The sequence below is a fragment of the Stegostoma tigrinum genome, chromosome 34 (genome assembly GCF_030684315.1).
Source record: "Stegostoma tigrinum isolate sSteTig4 chromosome 34, sSteTig4.hap1, whole genome shotgun sequence".
NCBI lineage: Eukaryota > Metazoa > Chordata > Chondrichthyes > Orectolobiformes > Stegostomatidae > Stegostoma > Stegostoma tigrinum.
The window spans coordinates 19,115,390-19,139,663 of record NC_081387.1 but is presented as its reverse complement, the minus strand read 5'-3'; the positions used below and the strand labels follow the sequence as shown (position 1 = coordinate 19,139,663).

At 52.5% G+C, this 24,274-nt stretch overlaps 1 protein-coding gene across 1 annotated transcript; it reads right to left on the bottom strand.

Moving 5' to 3' along the window:
• Positions 1 to 1,516: 1,516 nt before the first annotated feature.
• On the bottom strand, positions 1,517 to 23,976 carry LOC125446312 (vesicle-trafficking protein SEC22b-like). Its single transcript, XM_059639583.1, has 5 exons — positions 23,723 to 23,976; positions 12,599 to 12,708; positions 9,491 to 9,651; positions 5,780 to 5,926; positions 1,517 to 3,795 (listed from the first exon to the last, which is right to left on the bottom strand). The coding sequence occupies exons 1-5, from the start codon at positions 23,795 to 23,797 to the stop codon at positions 3,647 to 3,649; spliced, it is 642 nt and encodes a 213-aa protein (XP_059495566.1). The 5' UTR covers positions 23,798 to 23,976; the 3' UTR covers positions 1,517 to 3,646.
• Positions 23,977 to 24,274: the final 298 nt, after the last annotated feature.

The window sequence follows — 24,274 nt, the reverse complement described above, 5'->3', positions numbered from 1 at the left end:
CTGTTACTAATGTGTTGGAGGCCATATGACCTACCTGCGAAAGAAATCAGATTCACAAGCATGAAACAGAGATGAACCGATATCACCTGATTTACACAATCACCAAGGTCAGGATGAACTAGATCACATCTAGAAAGGCCAAATCTTTCTATGTATCACATAGCACACCTCTATTACAGAGGGATAACACTCCCGGATATATAAAACAATGTGTGCTGGGGGGTATAACACTCCTGATTATATTACACACTGTGTGTTACAGGGGTATACCACTCCTGGATATATTATATAACACAGTATGTGTTACAGGATCTAACACTTAATTATTATATAACACACTGTGTTCTGGGGGTAAAGCACTACTTGGTATGTCATATAACAGGGTCTAATGCTTATATAGTATATAAGTCACGTAGCACACCGCTATTACAGAGGGATAACACTCCTGGATATATAAAACAATGTGTGGTAGGGGGTATAATACTCCTGGATATAGTATACAACTCACTGTGTGCTACATGGATGTACACCTTCTGGATATATTATACAATACACTGCATGTTACGGCATATATAACACTCCTGCATATATTATACACCACACTCTGTGTTACAGGGGCATGATCCACCGGCACATATTAAATAACACTATGTGCGACAGAGGTTTAAACCTTCTGGATAGGGTATATACCTCATTGTGTGTTACAGGGGTATAACACTCCAAGATATATAACACGCTGTCTGTTACAGGGGTGTAACACTCCAGGATATATTATATAACACGCTGTGTGTTACAGGGGTGTAACACTCCAGGATATATTATATAACACGCTGTGTGTTACAGGGGTGTAACACTTCAGGATGCATTATATAACACGCTGTGTGTTACAGGGGTGTAACACTCCAGGATACATTATATAACACGCTGTGTGTTACAGAGGTGTAACACTCCGGGATACATTATTTAACACGCTGTGTGTTACAGGGGTGTAACACTCCAGGATACATTATTTAACACGCTCTGTGTTACAGAGGTGTAACACTCCAGGATATATTATATAACACGCTGTGTGTTACAGAGGTGTAACACTCCAGGATACATTATATAACATGTGTGTTACAGGGGTGTAACACTCCAGGATACATTATTTAACACGCTGTGTGTTACAGAGGTGTAACACTCCAGGATATATTATATAACACGCTGTGTGTTACAGGGGTGTAACACTCCAGGATACATTATATAACATGTTGTGTGTAACAGGGATGTGACACTCCAGGATGCACCCTACTGTAATTTGAACCACTTTGTACTTTGTGTTCCCTAGGTGACGATGCCAAGAGTAGGTGCTGTAGAGTTCTCCACTTACTGTGCGTGGGGGCTGACAGATGAACTTTGGTAGAGAGTAACACCAATCCTGAAGAATTATCCTGCATCCTTACCAAACGGTAAAAGGGTTAGCTAACTCCCAGCTGTAGGTGGCGACAGGTTAAATCCCGACTCAAGGTGAACCGGATTTTCAGAATATTTCTTTATTTTCTAAAAGAAAATCCGATTTAACACGGAAATAAAAAGTAACAGAAAATGCTCGTTCAAACAGCCCTGTAGTATCTTTGGAGAGAGAGAGAGAGAGAGAGGGAAACGTAGCTAACTTTTGAAATCCATTACGACTCTTCATTGGACTTCGAGTCATTAACTTGATTTGAAATGTTAATTGTCTCTTTCTCTCTACAAACACTGCCAGACATGCTGCGTTCCTCCAGCAATTTCTGTTTTAATTTCAGGCTTTCAGCATTTGCAGTATTTTGCATCAATTTGACAGGATGTGGGTGAGGAGGTTGACCCAAACAAAATTACAAAGAATCACGAGTTCATGAGACTCCTCTTGATGACCAAGTCTCAAAATGACAACCCATCGGACTGGGGATCAGGGAAAGGGCTCTGGCGCTGTGTATGGGAGGTCAACTTCGCGTCCCCCGAATCAGTTCGTCTGCCCCAGTCCGAAATGAGACAACGAAACAACTGCCAAATAAAAACAAAAGTCCCCGCTTTTGTAATCCGGTGTAAGTTGCACTGCAGACTCACAGCAGATCTACACTCCAGCCTGAAACAAGGGCAGAGCAGGCCCCAGACTGACCTGGACCCCAAGCCTCTCCCCACAATCTCCAGTAGAGCTCGCCCCGTGTTGCCCTGTTGTTGGGGCACAGTGTAGAGTCAACTTTACTCTGTACCAAACCCGGTGCTCTCCCTGCCCTGGGAGTGTTTGATGGGGGACAGTGTAGAGGGAGCTGTACTCTGTATCTAACCCCGTGCTGCCCCTGCCCTGGGAGTGTTTGGGGACAGTGTAGAGGGAGCTGTACTCTGTATCTAACCCCGTGCTGCCCCTGCCCTGGGAGTGTTTGATGGGGGACTGTGTAGAGAGAGCTTTACTCTGTATCTAACCCTGCGCTGCCCCTGCCCTGGGAGTGTTTGATGGGGACAGTGTAGAGGGAGCTGTACTCTGTATCCAACCCCGTGCTGTCCCTGCCCTGGGAGTGTTTGATGGGGGACTGTGTAGAGAGAGCTTTACTCTGTATCTAACCCCGTGCTGACCCTGCCCTGGGAGAGTTTGATGGGGACAGTGTAGAGGGAGCTGTACTCTGTATCTAACCCTGTGCTGCCCCTGCCCTGGGAGTGTTTGATGGGGACAGCGTAGAGGGAGCTGTACTCTGAATCTAACCCCGTGCTCCCCCTGCCCTGGGAGTGTTTGATGGGGACAGTGTAGAGGGAGTTGTACTCTGTATCTAACCCCATGCTGTCCCTGCCCTGGGAGTGTTTGATGGGGGACACTGTAGAAGGAGCTTTACTCTGTATCTAACCCCGTGCTGTCCCTGATCCTGGGAGTGTTTGATGGGGGACAGGGTAGAGGGAGCTGTACTCGGAATCTAACCCCGTGCTGCCCCTGCCCTGGGAGTGTTTGATGGGGGACAGCGTAGAAGGAGCTTTACTCTGTATCTCACCCCGTGCTGCCCCTGCCCTGGGACTGTTTGATGGGGGACAGCGTAGAGGGAGCTATATTCTGTATCTAACCCCGTGCTGTCCCTGATCCTGGGAGTGTTTGATGGGGGACAGGGTAGAGGGAGCTTCACTCTGTATCTAACCCTGTGCTGTCCCTGTCCTGGGAGTGTTTGATGGGGGACAGTGTAGAGGGAGCTTTACTCTGTATCTAGCCCCGTGCTGTCCCTGCCCTGGGAGTATTTGATGGGGGACTGTGTCGAGGGAGCTGTACTGTGTATCTAACCCCGTGCTGTCCCTGCCCTGGGAGTGTTTGATGGGGGAACTGTGTCGAGGAAGCTGTACTCTGTATCTAACCCCGTGCTGTCCCTGCCCTGGGTCCACTCGATGCAAGTTTTATTTTTTTCAAATGAAATTGGGCGTGTTGTGCGTCCAGAAGCCCCCAATATCCCGTCATCCCAACCTCCGCCGTCCGCTCAATGATGAGAAACGCCTACAAAATAAAAGAGACACGAGCGCCCAGGACGGTCCGATAGAGAGTCCGTTTCGACACAGTCGCCCGGCTGTACGGTTTGGTTAGTGTTCCGCAACATTGCAAGGTGTAAGGTCCGCGCTTCCTGATTCCCGTGTCGCCACCGTGTCCGTCCGTCTGTCACAACCACCAGAAGTAGAGAATGACCATGAAGAGGCAGATGCCTGTAGTTGCCACCTTAGTGAAGCGTGACCGGGAGTTCAGCTCTTTGGCATCTTGCTGGTACCTCTTGGAGAGGGTAGACAGGTTGCTGGCTTTGGTGTTGAGTGCTGCGGATGAGGGGAGAGAATTCAGAGCACACACACACACGGGGAGAGAGAGAGAGAGAGAGAGAGAGCGAGAGATTCACACCTGTCTTATGGCCAAACCACTGCACAATCAAACAACGCAGGCACAGGCCCTTCAGCCCGGCTCACCCCCATGCTAGCTCCTGGCTCAAATCATCCAATCAGTTCCCCACTGCCCTGCAACCTAACGCTTCCTCGAGTATTTATCCTAGAAGCATGCGAACGTTCTTGGAGGCTGGATATCAGCATGGATTGGGTGACCAACAGAAGGCTGAGGAGTCAGGATGAGGGGTGGAATTTCTGCCAAGCAACTTAGTGCTGTGCTGCAGGAAGCAGTACTGGGTCCATAGTTACTTGTGACAGATGTCTCTCACTTGGAGGAGGAAAGTCCTTTTCTACAAAACGAGGTGGGAAGGTGAGTTTGTGGATGACACAAATGTCTGCGCAGGTTATAGGTGCAGGCAAAGAAAAAGCACTGGGCAGATGGAACACAATGTGGGCAAATGTGAGGTTATCTCCATGGGTAGGGCAAATGGGAATGCTGCAGAACAGAAGGATTTGGGAATCCCCATGCTTGAATCAGGGAAAATAAAAAACCTGGTCCCTAAGTTCGCTTGGTAATTGGGAAGGCTGGATTTGATTTCCAAGGGAATGGAGGATAAAAATAGGGAGGATTTGCTCAAACTAGACAAGGCATGAAGTCAGGCCACAGCAGGGAGACTGGGAACAGTTCCAGGCCCCTTCTCTGAGGAAAACATAGAACATAGAACATAGAACAGTACAGCACAGAACAGGCCCTTCAGCCCACAATGTTGTGCCGACCATTGATCCTCATGTATGCACCCTCAAATTTCTGTGACCATATACATGTCCAGCAGTCTCTTAAATGACCCCAATGACCTTGCTTCCACAACTGCTGCTGGCAACGCATTCCATGCTCTCACAACTCCCTGCGTAAAGAACATGCCTCTGACATCCCCTCTATACTTTCCACCAACCAGCTTAAAACTATGACCCCTCGTGCTAGCCATTTCTGCCCTGGGAAATAGTCTCTGGCTATCAACTCTATCTATGCCTCTCATTATCTTGTATACCTCAATTAGGTCCCCTCTCCTCCTTCTTTTCTCCAATGAAAAGAGACCGAGCTCAGTCAACCTCTCTTCATAAGATAAGCCCTCCAGTCCAGGCAGCATCCTGGTAAACCTCCTCTGAACCCTCTCCAAAGCATCCACATCTTTCCTATAATAGGGCGCCCAGAACTGGACGCAGTATTCCAAGTGCGGTCTAACCAAAGTTTTATAGAGCTGCAACAAGATCTCACGACTCTTAAACTCAATCCCCCTGTTAATGAAAGCCAAAACACCATATGCTTTCTTAACAACCCTGTCCACTTGGGTGGCCATTTTAAGGGATCTATGTATCTGCACACCAAGATCCCTCTGTTCCTCCACGCTGCCAAGAATCCTATCCTTAATCCTGTACTCAGCTTTCAAATTCGACCTTCCAAAATGCATCACCTCGCATTTATCCAGGTTGAACTCCATCTGCCACCTCTCAGCCCATCTCTGCATCCTGTCAATGTCCCGCTGCAGCCTACAACAGCCCTCTACACTGTCAACGACACCTCCGACCTTTGTGTCGTCTGCAAACTTGCTGACCCATCCTGCAATTCCCTCGTCCAAGTCATTAATAAAAATTACAAACAGTAGAGGCCCAAGGACAGAGCCCTGTGGAACTCCACTCACCACTGACTTCCAGGCAGAATATTTTCCTTCTACTACCACTCGCTGTCTTCTGTTGGCCAGCCAACTCTGTATCCAAGCAGCTAAGTTCCCCTGTATCCCATTCCTCCTGACCTTCTGAATGAGCCTACCATGGGGAACCTTATCAAATGCCTTACTGAAGTCCATATACACCACATCCACAGCTCGACCCTCATCAACCCAGACGCAGCGTGCAGGCTTACCTGAGAGCGCCTCCCCTCGCTGCAGCACCTCCTCGATGTTGGTCACCATGATCTTCTGGACATCATGGAGCTCGCTGTTGATGGAGCCCAGCTTCCGGCGAGACCAGGAGTCTCTGTAGGACTTCTTCAGCTTCTGGATGTAGGTATCTGCCAGGGCGTGGGCATGGGGAGGGCATGGTGGGGGGGGGGGGTGGTGATGGTGGACAGGGGTGCGGTGGGACGGTGGGAACACAAGAAGAAATAGTGAGCACTGGCAATGGCAGACATGCTGGGTCCAGGAGTCGACCCCCTCACTGGGCAGGCGAGTCGCCTCCCAGCAAACCCCCAGGGACGGTGCCAATCTCATCTGGTGGGGTGCCAACTGACCCAACAGCGCTGATGGATTGAGAAATTCCGACCCTGCCCAGGAGATACGGAGCCCAACTGGCTGTTCCAGCTGGGCGATGAAAGCAGAAAGCTGTTGGAGAAACTCAGCAGGTCAGGCGGCATCTTGTGGAGAGACAAACAGAGCAAGCCTTTCAAGTCCAGTGAAGACATCGCTTTGGAACTGCGGAGGTAAATGCTGTTACTCTCTCACGCAGCGTAACCGCACGATCAGCTCCATCACCTTCGGCATAAGTTTTAGATTTCCAGACTCCGCAGGGATTACTTTCAATATGAATGCTCCAGCTTTGAGGCAATGCCGCACTGTCAGATGGTCAGTACTGAGGGAGTGCCGCACTGTCAGAGGGTCAGTACTGAGGGAGTGCCGCACTGTCAGAGGGTCAGTACTGAGGGAGTGTCACACTGTCAGAGGGTCAGTACTGAGGGAGTGCCGCACTGTCAGAGGGTCAGTACTGAGGGAGTGCCGCACTGTCAGAGGGTCAGTGCTGAGGGAGTGTCGCACTGTCGGAGGGTCAGTGCTGAGGGAGTGCCACACTGTCAGAGGGTCAGTACTGAGGGAGTGTCGCACTGTCAGAGGGTCAGTACTGAGGGAGTGCCGCACTGTCAGAGGGTCAGTACTGAGGGAGTGCCGTACTGTCAGAGGGTCAGTACTGAGGGAGTGCTGCACTGTCAGAGGGTCAGTACTGAGGGAGTGCCGCATTGTCAGAAGGTCAGTGCTGAGGGAGTGCTGCACTGTCAGAGGGTCAGTACTGAGGGAGTGCCGTACTGTCAGAGGGTCAGTACTGAGGGAGTGCTGCACTGTCAGAGGGTCAGTACTGAGGGAGTGCCGCATTGTCAGAAGGTCAGTGCTGAGGGAGTGCTGCACTGTCAGAGGGTCAGTACTGACGGTGTCCCGCACTGTCAGAGGGTCAGTACTGAGGGAGCGCTGCACTGTCAGAGGGTCAGTACTGAGGGAGTGTCGCACTGTCAGAGGGTCAGTACTGAGGGAGTGCTGCACTGTCAGAGGGTCAGTACTGAGGGAGTGCCGCATTGTCAGAAGGTCAGTGCTGAGGGAGTGCTGCACTGTCAGAGGGTCAGTACTGACGGTGTCCCGCACTGTCAGAGGGTCAGTACTGAGGGAGCGCTGCACTGTCAGAGGGTCAGTACTGAGGGAGCGCCGCACTGTCAGGTGATCAGTACTGACGGTGTCCCGCACTGTCGGGTCAGTGCTGCACTGTCAGAGGGTCAGTACTGAGGGAGTGCCACACTATCAGAGGGTCAGTGCTGAGGGAGCGCCGCACTGTCAGGGGGTCAGTGCTGAGGGAGCGCCGCACTGTCAGAGGGTCAGTACTGAGGGAGTGCTGCACTGTCAGGGGGTCAGTGCTGAGGGAGCGCCGCACTGTCAGGGGGTCAGTGCTGAGGGAGCGCCGCACTGTCAGAGGGTCAGTGCTGAGGGAGCGCCGCACTGTCAGGGGGTCAGTACTGAGGGAGTGCCGCACTGTCAGGGGGTCAGTGCTGAGGGAGAGCCGCACTGTCAGAGGGTCAGTGCCAAGGGAGTGCCGCACTGTCAGAGGGTTGGTACTGAGGGAGACCCACACTGTCAGAGGGTCAGTACCGAGGGAGTGCCACACTGTCAGAGTATGGATTGCAATGGAATGGGGAAGGGCTCTGCAGCTCCTGGCAAATATGCCTCCCCCAGTGGATCCGCGTTGAGCGAAACGGACTGATCGGGTCTTATCTCGCTGCAGCTTGTGCAAACCTGCTGTGTGCATAGTCAGAGCATGGGTCGCGCTTTAGAAAACTTGATCATCAGTTGTCACTGTCTCACAGGGTTGTGACAGGCGCTACTGAAACGCATTTCCTTGCTGAGCCTGGCATGGCAGCCTCGGGGTTAACGCGATGAACAGCCACTGTGACCTAGACCTGAACTGAACACAATAACCGCGACACCTTCAGCAAACAGCCCAGGGACCCGATAGCTGCTGCTGGATTCACCTCCCAGGGGAGCTGTTGCCCCAGTAACCCACTCCTCCTCGGGGGGCGGTTTCTGCTTGTGTTCACACAGCGGCACTGGGGAATACCAGCTCGGCAAATACAATGCAGTGTTCAAACCATCTCTCCAGCTCCAAGTGCTCTTTCAACCAGAAACTAAACCTCTTGCCTCTTCCAGAAATCCCTGGCCTCTTCGCTCCTGAAGTCAGCGTCTGTGCAATTAATCTACCTGGCTCGACATCCAGGAGGTCCTGCCCCAAAACCCAAACTCCCCCCCCCACCAAATCCTACAAATGTAGACAGTAAGTGACGGTAGGGCATGCTGCCGCTGAGGCAGGCAGATCCCAGTTGGATATCCAGAACTCCCTACAGTGACTATCGCACATGTAAACAGACATTTAAATATGCGAGTGAGAACAAGCGCATGACACTTATTCTAAAAGAAGCCTCTGTGGCCCTGTTTGGAACCTGTGCATGGTTGGCTAATTTGAAGGGGTGCAACAGTTTATAGCGGATGAGCTAAGAGTGCTGATTGGTCAGCGAGTCAACCGATGGGTCAAGGCATTGCCACGGAGAATGGACCATGGAAGCATCATCCCCACCCATCCCCCCAACACTCCGATTGGAATTCATAGAATCCCTACAGTGTGGAAACAGGCCCTTCAGCCCAACAAGTCCACACCGACCCTCAGAGCACCCCACCCATCCCCCTATAACCCACACATCCCTGACCACTATGGGCAATTCAGCATGGCCAATCCACCTAGCCTGCACATCTTTGGACTGTGGGAGGAAACCGGAGCACCTGGAGGAAACCCACGCGGACACGGGGAGAGTAAGCAAACTCCACACAGACAGTCACCCGAGAGTGGAATCGAACCCGGGTCCCTGGCGCTGCGAGGCTGAGCCACCGTGCCGCCCCATAGGGAACGCAGTCGGCAGGATTTGAAACTGCGCGGGGACAACCCCAATGGATCTTTCATCCACCACCTCAAGCACTCGGCCACCGCTACATTCTTACAGCTCCGTCCTGATTATTGTGGGACGAAAGCCCGACGACTCCGCTACACACAGCCCCCACCACCCGGCTCACTCTGCCACCTAGACGAGTGAAAAGCGAATGGCCACACACAAGTGCCAGGGAGAGTTGGCCTTCAGGGTACAAACCACAGGGCACGAAGAGGAGTTCTTCCGTGCATAGGCTTTCGGGCAGGACTCGCCTGCGAAGCGCAAGCGGGTACGTACTGTGGGCCGGGCTGACCTGATAGCGCGGAGCGCCTCAGTCTGCATCGCGTCGAGAGGTTCCCCCCACACCCCGCCTGCACTCCGGGTTTTGTCCCCCATCCCGAAACTTACCGAATTCGATAAAAACATAGGGCCTGGAGACAGTCGCGACCTTTTTGATGTACAGCTCGCTGAACTCCACCTGCAGATCGTCCAGGAAGGCGTAGGCCATCTTTTTGGAGTAGTTCCCCTCGCACAGCACCAGGTAGCAAACGCCCCGGTCTATCAGGTAGCTGCCGGCATGCACAGAAAGATCCCAGTGAGACATTCGGCCCAATACCGGGCAGTGGGACTTGCTGGGTGAGTATATTGGAATGGGTCGGGGGTGGGGTGGGGTTAGGGGGCTGCGGAATCAGCCCCATAAGATCGTCACGAAACCCATAAGACGCAGGAGGCGTGAGGCGGTCCTATTCCCCAGCGCTGACCTCCTGCATTCTCCCCATATCCCTGCGCACTGTTACTGTCAGAACAACAGGGGAGGCGAGGGCCTCGCGGTATTACCTCCAGATTGTTCATCCAGAGACCCGCATAACACTCTGGGGATCCGGGTTCGAATCCCGCCACGGCGGACAGTGGAATTTGAATCCAATAAAAGTAGCTGGAATTAAGAATCTAATGAAGACCGTGAACCCATTGTTGATTGTTTGGGGAAAATCTCATCTGGATCACGAATGTCCTTTAGGGAATGAAACTGCCATCCTTACGGGGTCTGGCCTACATGTGACTCCAGGCCCACAGCCATGTGGTTGATTCTCAGCTACCCTCTGGGCAATTAGGGATAGGCAATAAATGCCAGCGACTCCCTCATTCAGTTAACGGATAAAGAAAAGAAAAAACATTGAACGGCTCTCTCGAACATATCAATATGATATGCCTCCACCATATTTCCAGGCAGTGCATACCCCACCCTGCACGAAAATGTTTTTTTTTCTCACTCCTATCTCCATAGCTCCTTTTGCACATGACTCTAAATCGACGCCCTCACATCCATAATTCCTTTGTGGCTGGGAACGGTGCCTCCCGACCCAGCCCGGACGGCAAAGATAGCACACTACTGCATTTACCTCATTCTGTCCAATGCTTGAGGGAACCTGGGACTGTGCCGGTTTCAGCAAATTTCTACCATCGCAACCTGGCTGGCTTTCTACGCACCACCAGCCCCCCACCCCGCCCCGGGTTCTTTCCCACAGCACTCCTCACTGGTACGGGGAATGTTGCAAACATACCCGGCTGGAATTCCAAGGCCCTGACCGGGACACGCGCCAGTCCCGGGATAAACCAACCACATGGCACACAGTGTGCTTTGTCCTGGCCACATTCCCGCTAAGTGGTCCGACAGGGGAAACTTTCAAACATTCCATGTAGCGTGCGTGGCCGCCTGAAGGACAGCCCAGGGAGATGTGGGCACTGGCTCGGTGAGCGGACCAAAGGGACAAAGTCAGAGGCTGCCTGTGTTCGAGCAGCTCAGGGCTCGGAGCTCCAGGCCGTGGGGATGTTCTGCAGGTAACCTCAGGGAGACTGTACCCCTGTGTCTGTCAGTGTTGGCCTCAGCGCCGCGCTCTCACGGTAACCTCAGGGAGACTGTACCCCGTGTCTGTCAGTGTTAGCCTCTGCGCCGCGCTCTCATGGTAACCTCAGGGAGACTGTACCCCGTGTCTGTCAGTGTTAGCCTCTGCGCCGCGCTCTCACGGTAACCTCAGGGAGACTGTACCCCTGTGTCTGTCAGTGTTGGCCTCAGCGCCGCGCTCTCACGGTAACCTCAGGGAGACTGTACCCCGTGTCTGTCAGTGTTAGCCTCTGCGCCGCGCTCTCACGGTAACCTCAGGGAGACTGTACCCCTGTGTCTGTCAGTGTTGGCCTCAGCGCCGCGCTGTCACGGTAACCTCAGGGAGACTGTACCCCGTGTCTGTCAGTGTTAGCCTCTGCGCCGCGCTCTCACGGTAACCTCAGGGAGACTGTACCCCTGTGTCTGTCAGTGTTAGCCTCTGCGCCGCGCTCTCACGGTAACCTCAGGGAGACTGTACCCCTGTGTCTGTCAGTGTTAGCCTCTGCGCTGCGCTCTCACGGTAACCTCAGGGAGACTGTACTCCTGTGTCTGTCAGTGTTAGCCTCTGCGCCGCGCTCTCACGGTAACCTCAGGGAGACTGTACCCCTGTGTCTGTCAGTGTTGGCCTCAGCGCCGCGCTCTCACGGTAACCTCAGGGAGACTGTACTCCTGTGTCTGTCAGTGTTAGCCTCAGGGAGACTGTACCCCTGTGTCTGTCAGTGTTAGCCTCTGCGCCGCGCTCTCACGGTAACCTCAGGGAGACTGTACCCCTGTGTCTGTCAGTGTTGGCCTCAGCGCCGCGCTCTCACGGTAACCTCAGGGAGACTGTACTCCTGTGTCTGTCAGTGTTAGCCTCAGGGAGACTGTACCCCTGTGTCTGTCAGTGTTAGCCTCTGCGCCGCGCTCTCACGGTAACCTCAGGGAGACTGTACCCGTGTCTGTCAGTGTTAGCCTCAGCGCCGCGCTGTCAGGCTGACTATTTCCCCGTGACCCTCTCCTCGACTCAGCCCTCAACCCACGCCCCTCCATTGCACTGGCTCGTCCTTGTCCCTGCATCTAATTAACTCATCCATCGACATCACCCACCCCGACCCCTCCTCGGCTGCAGTCAATCCCCCCGGTCCTCCCCCTTTACAGGAACTACCCCTTCATGTCCTATCAGGTACAGGCACTCCTCCCACCCCGCTCCCATGCCGTCCCAGGTACAGGAACTCCAATAGCCCTCATGCACCCCCTCCCCCCCGCCCCGGTGCAGCCATGACCCCATACCTGCCTCTCCCCCGCCCCATACAGGAATGCCCCCCTAGTCCCTCTGGTACAGGATCTCTCACTAACGCCCCAATGACTACTCCTCTTGTACCTTCCTACCCCATTGAGCACGCTCCTTTTTGTAGGCTAACTCGCCCCCAAGTCAATGCCCCTAGCCCTCGCTCCCACTCAGTGAATCCCACCTATTTCTGTAACCGAGCCCACACTCCAGTGGCGGCCGGACCTTCTGGATCTGCCTTTGCTCTGGAAGGTGCCCTTGATGGTTGGGGTCACCAGGTGGTCAGCGATGACCCACTGCACAGAAACACTGCTGCATCACCAAGCTCCCATCCCACACATGCCCAATCCATCTTGGAGATACCCACTGAAACATCAGGACTCCTGTCTCCAGGCTGCACCGGGTCGGGGAATGTTCCGTCAGCTTCCGGAACAGCTGCTTGGCCTGGTTCTGGTACTCCTGTAGGTTCCGGCCTGACTGTAAGAACAAACAACACCAGTCACCAACAGACACAGGTCATTCAGCCCATCTAATACAGCTGTCTGCAGAGCAATCAATTCAATCCGACTCCCTCATTCTGGCTCTGGAGTCTTGGAAGTTCATTTCTTTTGAGCTTTGGTCCCACTTCAGTCCAAAGGATGTGCAGGTTAGGGTGGATTGGCCGTGCTCTAATTGCCCATAGTGCCCAGGGTCGTGCAGGTTAGGGTGGGATTGGCCATGCTCTAATTGCCCATAGTGCCCAGGGTCGTGCAGGTTAGGGTGGGATTGGCCATGCTCTAATTGCCCATAGTGCCCAGGGACGTGCAGGTTAGGGTGGATTGGCCATGCTCTAATTGCCCATAGTGCCCAGGGACGTGCAGGTTAGGGTGGGATTGGCCATGCTCTAATTGCCCATAGTGCCCAGGGACGTGCAGGTTAGGGTGGATTGGCCATGCTCTAATTGCCCATAGTGCGCAGGGATGTGCAGGGTAGGGGTGTTAGCCATGGCAAATGCAGGGTTACAGGGATTGGTTGGGGTGCTCTTCAGAAGTTCGGTGTGGATTTTTTGGGCCCAATGGTTTTTTGCCGCACAGTAGGGATTGTATGATTTCCTTTTGGATTCCTTTGCAATCCTCATAGGCAGCATGCTCGAGGCCAAAGCCTGAAATCCTATTCCCTTTGTCTTCCACGGATCAGCAACTAGAGTTCGAATTAAAAACTGAGAGAACTGTGGACGCTGTTAATCTGGAACAAAAACAGAAGTTGCTGGAAAAGCTCAACAGGTCTGGCAGCATTCGTGAAGGGAAAAAAAAAATCAAAGTTAACGTTTTGGGGTCCAGTCCCTTCCTCAGAACTGATGGTGGCTGGGAAAATGTCAATTTATGTACAAAAAACTGGCAGGGGGATGGGGTAGGGAGTAAACGACAGGATAGAGCCCAAAGAGAGAGACAGACAGTTGGACAGACAGAGGAGTTGCTAATGATCAGGCTGGGAGGGTGAATAGTTGTTATGGGGACTGTTGGCGACTAACAATAGGGGGTGTATAATGGCAGGTTGAGTGGTAACAAGGCCTGGTGTGTGGGGTGGCGGGGGGGGGGGGGTGTCTGGGACATGGGAGAGTTTAGGCTCTAAAATTATTGAACTCGATATTGAGTCCAGAGAGTGGTAGGATCCCCAGTTGGAAAATGAGGTGTTGTTCCTCCAGCTCGCGTTGAGCTTCGCTGGAACATTGCAGCAAGCCTGAGACAGAGATGTTGGCCAGCGAGCAGGATGGTGTGTTGAAGTGGCAGGCAACTGGTGGCTCAGTGTCTTTTCTGTGAGCAGAACGTAGATGTTCTGCGAAGCAGTCACCAAGTCTATGCTTAATTTCCCCAGTGCAGAGGAGACCACATTGTGAGCAGTGAATGCAGTAGACCAGATTCTGGGAAGTGCAGGTGAAGTGTTGCTTCAGCTGGAAGGTATGTTTGGGCCCTTGGATACTGGGGAGGGAGGAGGTAAATGGCCAGGTGTTGCTCCTTCGCCGGTTACAGGGGAAGGGGCCTTAGGGCTGTGGGGAGGTGTTGGGGGTGAAGGAAGTGTGGACGGGGTGTCCCAGAGGGAATGGTCCCTGTGGAAGGCAGACAAGGGAGGGGAGGGGAATATGTATCTGGAGGTGGCACCTTGCTGGAGGTGGCAGAGATGGCATCTGATGATCTTCTGGGATGGTAGGTGAGGATAAGGGCAACCCTATCGCTGTTGCAGGAGGGGAGAGAAGGGGTGAGGGTAGAAGTGTGGGAGATGGATCAGACCCGGTTGAAGGCCCTGTTGACCAAGGAGCTTGGGAATCCCCGATTGAGGAAGAAGGTGGACATTTCAGAGGCTCCTTTGTCGAAGTTAACCTCATCTGAATATTTACAACATACATATCTACCTGGGTTGAATTGTCATGGCTTCAGACAGCTCCATCAGATTCCCCTCCCTTCACTCCGTCCCAGGGAGGACAGGTCTCCAGCTTCTCCCACCAAACCCAATGGGGTCAAACTCGCTCCATCGTCTTTACACATTCTGAGCCACTCCCCTCCGCAGCCCTTTGGGTACTGGGGACTAACCACCAGCTGTGAACCAACCAGTGTTAGAGAAGCTCAGTGTAACAGCTCCATATTTTGTATTCAATGCCTTTATGATAACGATGTTACCCACACAACTAGCTCGCTGTCCCTTCAATATGCCCTGTCCTTCATACAAGGCCCTCTGGACTCTGCCGCGCTGCTCTGCCTGTAAATCTGAAAAATAACCTGAAATAACTCCACAGAGGCCGATATCCCAACACAAACTCACTCTTACATTTACTTGTGGAGAGTTCTCGACACTGATCCAGCTCCCTCAGAGCCAACTCTCGGAGTGAACAGAACCTCTGATATTCCTGGCAGCCAGGGCTCCCTGATTGGACCAGATTAACAGCCCCAGTCAGGGAACTCACATGCTATGAGATCCAAGATAATAAAATGTGAGGCTGGATGAACACAGCAGGCCAAGCAGCATCTCAGGAGCACAAAAGCTGACGTTTCGGGCCTAGACCCTTCATCAGAGAGGGGGATGGGGAGAGGGAACTGGAATAAATAGGGAGAGAGGGGGAGGCGGACCGAAGATGGAGAGTAAAGAAGATAGGTGGAGAGAGTATAGGTGGGGAGGTAGGGACGGGATAGGTCAGTCCAGGGAAGACGGACAGGTCAAGGAGGTGGGATGAGGTTAGTAGGTAGCTGGGGGTGCGGCTTGGTGTGGGAGGAAGGGATGGGTGAGAGGAAGAACCGGTTAGGGAGGCAGAGACAGGTTGGACTGGTTTTGGGATGCAGTGGGTGGAGGGGAAGAGCTGGGCTGGTTATGTGGTGCAGTGGGGGGAGGAGACGAACTGGGCTGGTTTAGGGATGCAGTGGGGGAAGGGGAGATTTTGAAACTGGTGAAGTCCACATTGATACCATATGGCTGCAGGGTTCCCAGGCGGAATATGAGTTGCTGTTCCTGCAACCTTCGGGTGGCATCATTGTGGCACTGCAGGAGGCCCATGATGGACATGTCATCTAGAGAATGGGAGGGGGAGTGGAAATGGTTCGCGACTGGGAGGTGCAGTTGTTTGTTGCGAACTGAGCGGAGGTTTTCCATTATCTCTTATGCTATGAGATCCAGCTGGCTGGCCCCATTACAATCACTACCGTGTCCGCACATAAATTTCACAGATCCAGGGTTATTGTAGAGCACATCCACATCATGTTCTGCACCACCGAACACTCCCAGGGGCAGGGGCAGCACAGGGTTAGATACAGAGTAAAGCTCCCTCTGCACAGTCCCCGTCAAATTTGGCAAGCTTGCCTTCATTTATCAGAGGATTGAATATAGGAGTTGGGGTGCCATGTTGTGGTTGGACAGGGGATTGGTGAGGCCTCTTTCGGATCACTGCAGACAATTCTGGCTGCCCCGCTAAGGGAAGGATATTGCTCAATTGGAAAAGGCTGAGAAAAGATTTACAAGAACGTCACCGGGACTGGAGGGTTTGAAATGTAAAGAAAGGCTGGACAGACTGGGACTTTTACCCCAGGACAGGGGCAGCACGGGGTTAGGTACAGAGTACAGCTCCCTCTACATTGTCCCCCATCAAACACTCCCAGGACAGGGACAGCACTGGGTTAGATACAGAGTAAAGCTTCCTCTACACTGTCCCCCATCAAATACTCCCAGGACTGGAACAGCACAGGGTTAGATACAGAGTAAAGCTCCCTCTACATTGTCCCCCATCAAACACTCCCAGGACAGGGACAGCACCGGGTTAGATACAGAGTACAGCTCCCTCTACACTGTCCCCCATCAAATACTCCCAGGACTGGAACAGCACAGGGTTCGATACAGAGTACAGCTCCCTCTACACTGTCCCCCATCAAACACTCCCAGGACAGGGACAGCACAGGGTTAGATACAGAGTAAAGCTCCCTCTACACTGTCCCCCATCAAACAATCCCAGGAGAGGGACAGCACGGGGTTAGATACAGAGTAAAGCTCCCTCTATACTGTCCCCCATCAAACAATCCCAGGACAGGGACAGCACAGGGTTAGATACAGAGTAAAGCTCCCTCTACACTGTCCCCCATCAAACACTCCCAGGACAGACTTAGCACAGGGTTAGATACAGAGTACAGCCACCTCTACACTGTCCCCCATCAAACACTCCCAGGGCAGGGGCAGCACGGGGTTAGATACAGAGTAAAGCTCCCTCTATACTGTCCCCCATCAAACAATCCCAGGACAGGGACAGCACAGGGTTAGATACAGGGTACAGCTCTCTCTACACTGTCCCCCATCAAACACTCCCAGGACAGACTTAGCACAGGGTTAGATACAGAGTACAGCCACCTCTACACTGTTCCCCACCAAACACATTCAGGACAGACTTAGCACAGGGTTAGATACACAGTAAATGCTACCTTTACACTGTCTGGAGCACATTAGAACATGATCAGTGTGTGCTCTGTCATTCATTAACCATCACTGTGTGCGGTTGTGAGCAGTGAGCCCTGCGACCGTGCTGACCTGTAATACGCAGAGATTAGAATCTGAAATAGATTCTCACAATCCTCAATGAACATCAACTCACATCTGCCCTGAGCAGTTTCCAGTTGACTGTTCATGTTTATGGAAATTGGAATCTGTTCCAATACAGGCAAACATTGACAGGCAATCAGTGTAAAGGCGTATCAGGCTGTTTACTGACCCTGACCAGCCCCGCTAACTGGTTACCCATTACCCATTCCTCTAGTGATGCATACACTTCTTGTTTCTACCAGGTATTGTGGCAGGTTTGCAATAAAACATGGAATCAATGGAGTGGACAGAGACAGTGTTAGCACATGAGTGGGACGGCTCAGCGGTCGACGCTGCGGCCCCTCAGTGCCAGCGATCCAGGTTCGATTCCAACCTTGGGTGACTGTCTGTGTACACATTCTCCCCAGGACTGGGTTTCCCCAAAGATGTGCAGTCTGGGTGGATTGGCCACAGGAAGTGCAGGGTTACAGGGATAGGGTGGGAAGCGTCTGGGTGGGTTCCCTTCAGAGGGTTGCAGTGGGCTCAATGGGCCAAATGGCCTGCTTTCACATTGTAGGGATCCCAAGTTGTACACTGAGGAGAACTGAAACTGCAGATTCCATGTGGAAGGGGAGATTAGGCGGGCACAGCGACAGCAATGGAGTGGCGCATTAAATGTTAGTTTTGGGGGTTTCGGGAATTTCCTGTGGGGAGGGAAAGGGGCTGGTGGGTGAAGGGAATGAAGGTGAATATCACACTGCAGTGGTAATGGGGTCTTTGTCATGACTTCATGGGGCATGAAGCTACTTCACAGCCAAACAGTTATTTTTGAGGTGCAGCCATGATTGTCTGACACGAAAGCGATACTCAAGAGGGGAACAGCAAGATCCCACATTTAGCAACCTGACAAGAACCAGATAACGGCCATTCATGATTGCAGCTTTCGGCTCAACATTGACCAAGTTGCAAAACCGTTTTGGGGTACTGTGCCTCACTTCAACACACATCACTCACTGAACACAGTACATCCAACCATGCACATTCCCTCAGCACTGACCCTCCGACAGTGTAGCACTCCCTCAGTACTGACCCTCTGACAGTGCGGCACTCCCTCAGTACTGACCCACTGACAGTGCAGCACTCCCTCAGTACTGACCCACTGACAGTGCAGCACTCCCTCAGTACTGATCCTCTGACAGTGCAGCACTCCCTCAGTACTGACCCTCCGACAGTGCGGCACTCCCTCAGTACTGACCCTCTGACAGTGCAGCGCTCCCTCAGTACTCACCCTCTGACAGTGCGGCACTCCCTCAGTACTGACCCTCTGACAGTGCGGCACTCCCTCAGTACTGACCCTCTGACAGTGCGGCACTCCCTCAGTACTGACCCTCTGACAGTGTGGCACTCCCTCAGTACTGACCCTCTGACAGTGCGGCACTCCCTCAGTACTGACCCTCTGACAGTGCGGCACTCCCTCAGTACTGACCCTCTGACAGTGTGGCACTCCCTCAGTACTGACCCTCTGACAGTGCGGCGCTCCCTCAGTACTGATCCTCTGACAGTGCAGCACTCCCTCAGTACTGACCCTCTGACAGTGCAGCACTCCCTCAGTACTGACCCTCTGACAGTGCGGCACTCCCTCAGTACTGACCCTCTGACAGTGCGGCACTCCCACAGTACTGACCCTCTGACAGTGCAGCACTCCCTCAGTACTGACCCTCTGACAGTGCGGCACTCCCACAGTACTGACCCTCTGACAGTGTGACACTCCCTCAGTACTGACCCTCTGACAGTGTGCACTCCCTCAGTACTGACCCTCTGACAGTGCGGCACTCCCTCAGTACTGACCCTCTGACAGTGCAGCACTCCCTCAGTACTGACCCTCTGACAGTGCGGCACTCCCTCAGTACTGACCCTCTGACAGTGCGGCACTCCCTCAGTACTGACCCTCTGACAGTGCGGCACTCCCTCAGTACTGACCCTCTGACAGTGCGGCACTCCCACAGTACTGACCCTCTGACAGTGCAGCACTCCCTCAGTACTGACCCTCTGACAGTGTGGCACTCCCTCAGTACTGACCCTCTGACAGTGCGGCACTCCCTCAGTACTGACCCTCTGACAGTGTGGCACTCCCTCAGTACTGACCCTCTGACAGTGCGGCATTCCCTCAGTACTGACCCTCTGACAGTGTGGCACTCCATCAGTACTGACCCTCTGACAGTGCGGCACTCCCTCAGTACTGACTCCCTGACAGTGCGGCACTCCCTCAGTACTGACCCTCTGACAGTGCGACACTCCCTCAGTACTGACCCTCTGACAGTGCGGCACTCCATCTGTACTGACCCTCTGACAGTGCAGCGCTCCGTCAGTACTGACCCTCTGACAGTGCGGCATTCCCTCAGTACTGACCCTCTGACAGTGCGGCACTCCCTCAGTACTGACCCTCTGACAGTGCGGCACTCCCTCAGTACTGACCCTCTGACAGTGGGTAAATGAGTCTGATTTTAAAATCTTCAGGTATTACCTGAGATTACATGTTGGACTAAGGATGTAAAAAAGTCCATTCGGCCCAACATTACTGCCAGCAGGAGCACTGCAATGCCCCTCCCTCCATCCTCCCCTCCAATTTGGTGGCCCAGCGTCTCATTGTCCACCGTGTGCATTCTTTGGGTAAAATTGTTACAGCTGTAGACAAGGTCAGAGACAGCAGCAAATCAGCGGGGGGTGGGAGTGTGGGTAAAATTAGAGATGGCGTGTGGGGCGCAGAACTTTAGCGGGGTCATGAGAAAAGGAGACAGGTGTAGGCCATTCGGCCCATTGAGCCTTCCTGCCGCCATTCAGCAGAATCATGGGTGTTCTGACTGCGGCCTTTATTCGCTTTGACCCCATCTCCAAGAAGAGTTGATTGCCTTGTCAGTGAACAAGCAGACTGGGGCCGAGCACCATCCTGGCTGGCACAGTGGCTCAGTGGTTAGCACAGCTGCCTCAAAGCGTGAGGGGCCTGGGTTCGATTCCACCCCGGGGTGACTGTCTGTGTGTAGTTTGCACTTTCTCCCCGTGCCTGTGCGGGTTTCCTCTGGGTGCTCCGATTTCCTCCCACAGTCCAAAGATTTGCAGGGTAGGTGGGTTGGCCACGTTAAATTACCTGTGGTGTTCAGGGATTTGTAGATTAGGGGTAATGGGTCAGGGTGGGAGGGTCTGAGGGTCGGTATGGACTTGTTGGGCCGAAGGGGCTGCTTCCACACTGTAGGGATTCTGATAGTCTAATTCAAAGGGTGGTTAAAAGATAAGCATTCTCAGGCCCAAATATCCATGGGTACAGGAGCTAGTTGGAGATTTGACAACTGAGGGCAGGGGCATGGGATGTGAAGCGAAGGCACAAAGAGGCATCAGGGGAACAGAATATCAGAAAAGATGTCAGGGCTCCTATGTGGGACTTCTGTAGTGTGCCAACCCCTGGGCGAGGAGGCCAAGTCCCAGCTGCTCCAGAAGTGTATGATAACATGGCTAATTCGCAGAATAAGTTAATTTAAAAAAAAGAATGAACAGTGTGGCCCTTTTGCCGCAAAATGGCAGTGTCCCAACCTCTGGACTGGGATGCCTGGGTTCACGTCTCACCTGCTCCAGAAGTGCGCGATGACATCTTGGAACGGGCTGATTAGAAAGGTAGGCTAAATTTAACAAAACGACGAAAGCATGTCTGCTCCATTCTTATTCCTGAAGCCAGGAACACACTTTAGCACCATGCAGTCCTCCTGAAGCCTGGCTTTGAGACAACCACACAGTCACTATATCGTCCCGTTCCTCACATAGCAAGGTATGAGTCGTGGCAGGGGTGAAAAAACAGCATGTATTAATTTGGACAAGAGTTCCTGGGTGAGAGCACAGCACTAATGCACAGTCTGGTGAGTGCATTATCCTGGACCATTCATTGAGGGCCTGGCTTTTCAATGGCATGGAAGGTTCACCATGCTCCACCGGAACTTAATTGAGGGGTTAGAATAACAGATAGCCAGGTGAGAGTTACAGGCTTCTTTATATATACAATACTGGATAATCTACAAATCTTTAAATAAACTATAAAATCTACAATAATCTATAAAACTCTATTTCGACGACACTTGGAATATTATGTTCAGTTCTGGTCACCTCATTATAGGAAAGATGTAGAAGCTTTAGAGAGGGTGCAGAGGAGATTTACCAGGATGCTGCCTGGACTGGAGGGCAGGTCTTATGAGGAAAGGTGGAGGGAGCTCAGGCTTTTCTTATTGGAGCGAAGAAGGATGAGAAATGACTTGATAGAGGTGTACAAGATGATGAGAGGCATAGATAGAATGGATAGCCAGAGACTTTTTCCCAGGGTGGAAATTACTATTACAAGGGGGCATAATTTTAGGGTGACTGGAGGAAGGTGTAGGAGAAATGGCAGAGGTAGGTTCTTCATACAAAGAGTGGTGGGTGTGTGGAATGCACTGTCGGCAATGACTGTGGAGCTTTTCAGACTTTTAAGCAATTCTTGGATCAGCACATGGAGGACAGTGAAACGTAGGGTATGCAGGGTAGATTGATCTTAGTAGGACTATAGGTTGGCACAACATTGTAGGCCGAAGGGCCTGTACTGTGTACTGTTCTATGTTCTAACCCGGGAGTGAGTTCCAGACTGGAATCTAATCAAGGGGTTCAGATTGGTTATAAATAGAATAACAGATGTCTGGGAGTGAGTTACACAGTGGAATCTATTCGAGGGGTTCGGATGGTTTATATATAGAATAATGGATACCCGGGAGTGAGTTACAGACTGGAATCTAATCGAGGGGCTCAGATGGTTTATATATAGAATAATGGATACCTGGGAGTGAGTTACAGACTGGAATCTAATCGAGGGGTTCGGATGGTTTATATATAGAATAATGGATACCTGGGAGTGAGTTACAGACTGGAATCTATTCGAGGGGTTCGGATGGTTTATATATAGAATAATGGATACCTGGGAGTGAGTTACAGACTGGAATCTATTCGAGGGGTTCGGATGGTTTATATATAGAATAATGGATACCTGGGGGTGAGTTACAGACTGGAATCTATTCGAGGGGTTCGGATGGTTTATATATAGAATAATGGATACCTGGGGGTGAGTTACAGACTGGAATCTATTCGAGGGGTTCGGATGGTTTATGTATAGAATAATGGATACCTGGGAGTGAGTTACAGACTGGAATCTAATCGAGGGGTTCGGATGGTTTATGTATAGAATAATGGATACCTGGGAGTGAGTTACAGACTGGAATCTAATCGAGGGGTTCGGATGGTTTATGTATAGAATAATGGATACCTGGGAGTGAGTTACAGACTGGAATCTAATCGAGGGGTTCGGATGGTTTATGTATAGAATAATGGATACGGGGGGGGGGGGGGGTGAGGTACAGACTGGAATTTAATTGAGGGGTTTAGGTGGTTTGTATATAGAAACAGGTTTGATTCCATCCTCGGGTGGCTAACTGTGTGGAGTTTGTACATTCTCTCCATGTCTGTGGGGGTTTCCTCCCACAGTCCAAAGCAATGCAGGCTAGGTGGATTCGCCATGCTAAATTGACCACACAGTGTCCAGGGATGTGTAGGCTCGCTGGGTTAGCAGATTACATGGATAGGGTAGAGGGTGGGTCTGGGTGGGATGCTCTTTGGCGAGGTTGGTGCATACTTGATGGGCTGAATGGCCTGTTTCTGCACGGCATGGCTGATCCGACATTCCTCCTATCGGCTTTTCTGCCCTTTCCCCAAAACCCACGATTTCCTTGCTGATGAAGAATCCATCTACCTCACCCCTTAAACTCACAAGGACTCTTCCCAGCTTGCCGTTCCCCAACCTCTAACCCCAAACCCCAGGGCAGGGAGTTCCAAACACTTCCAAACAACCCTCAGAGAGAACACGGCTCTTTGGAGCAAACGCAGGGCTGACAGGCTGCAATGCTCGGTGCTGGCACTGTAGGAGGGTGTGACCTGGCCGCAAATTCCCAGGCGGCACAGGGTGTCACAATGCTGGCAAAACAACAATGCCACATGTACCAACCCTACCCCAGCCCTCCCTCCTCCTCCCCCCCATCACACCACCTCCAGGGCAATATCAACAGGGCATATGGGACTGTTAGCAATGCAAACTCCCAGCTGAGAGGCAAGTGTGTATGTGTGTGTGTGTGTGTGTGTGAGAGAGAGAGAGTGTGTGTGTATACTGGATGGCATTCACACAGCCAATTCCCCTTCTTTCTCAATAGGCCCTGAACTAATCTGACTTGTCCTTATATTCCATGCAAACCCAGATGTGTGTGTGTGCTCACATAGAGCTCCTTAGCCCTGAGAAGCTGAACAACAGCTAGACACAGTCAAAGAAAGCGTGCGAGACAGAGGAAGATCTCTCTCTCTCTCTCTGCCTTGCTCCCTGACACTCCCCTCCACCCGCCCCCTTTACCTGCTCATTCTCCTGCATGGAAGCGGCGAGAGGCAGCCCGTCCGCCACCCGGGCGATCATGGTCATCAGGATCATGCTGCTGCTGGGGGAGTGTAGGAGAGATGGAGAGAGGGAAGGTGTCAGAGAGAGAGAGCAAACAGCGGCCGTACGGAAACTCTGGGAGCCCCAGGGACACACTGACTGACGTGGCTCATTCCACGCTGCAGCTCCGCGTCAGCACCTCCCCTCAGCCTGAGGGGGCAGGGACACACAGGGAGGGAGGGGCAGGGAGAGAGAGGAGGGGCAGGAGGGAGAGAGGAAGGGGAGGGAGAGAGGGAAGGGAGAGAGAGGAGGGGCAGGAGGGAGAGAGGAGGGGCAGGGAGAGAGAGAGGAGGGAGAGAGGGAGGGAAGGGAGAGAGAGGAGGGGCAGGAGGGAGAAGAGGAGGGGCAGGATGCAGAGAGGGGGAGGGACAGAAAGGAGAGTGGAAGGGCAGTAGGTAGATAGGAGGGAGAAGAAGGGTAGGAGGGAGAGAGGGAGGGTAGGAGGGAGAGAGGGAGGGCAGGAGGGAGAAC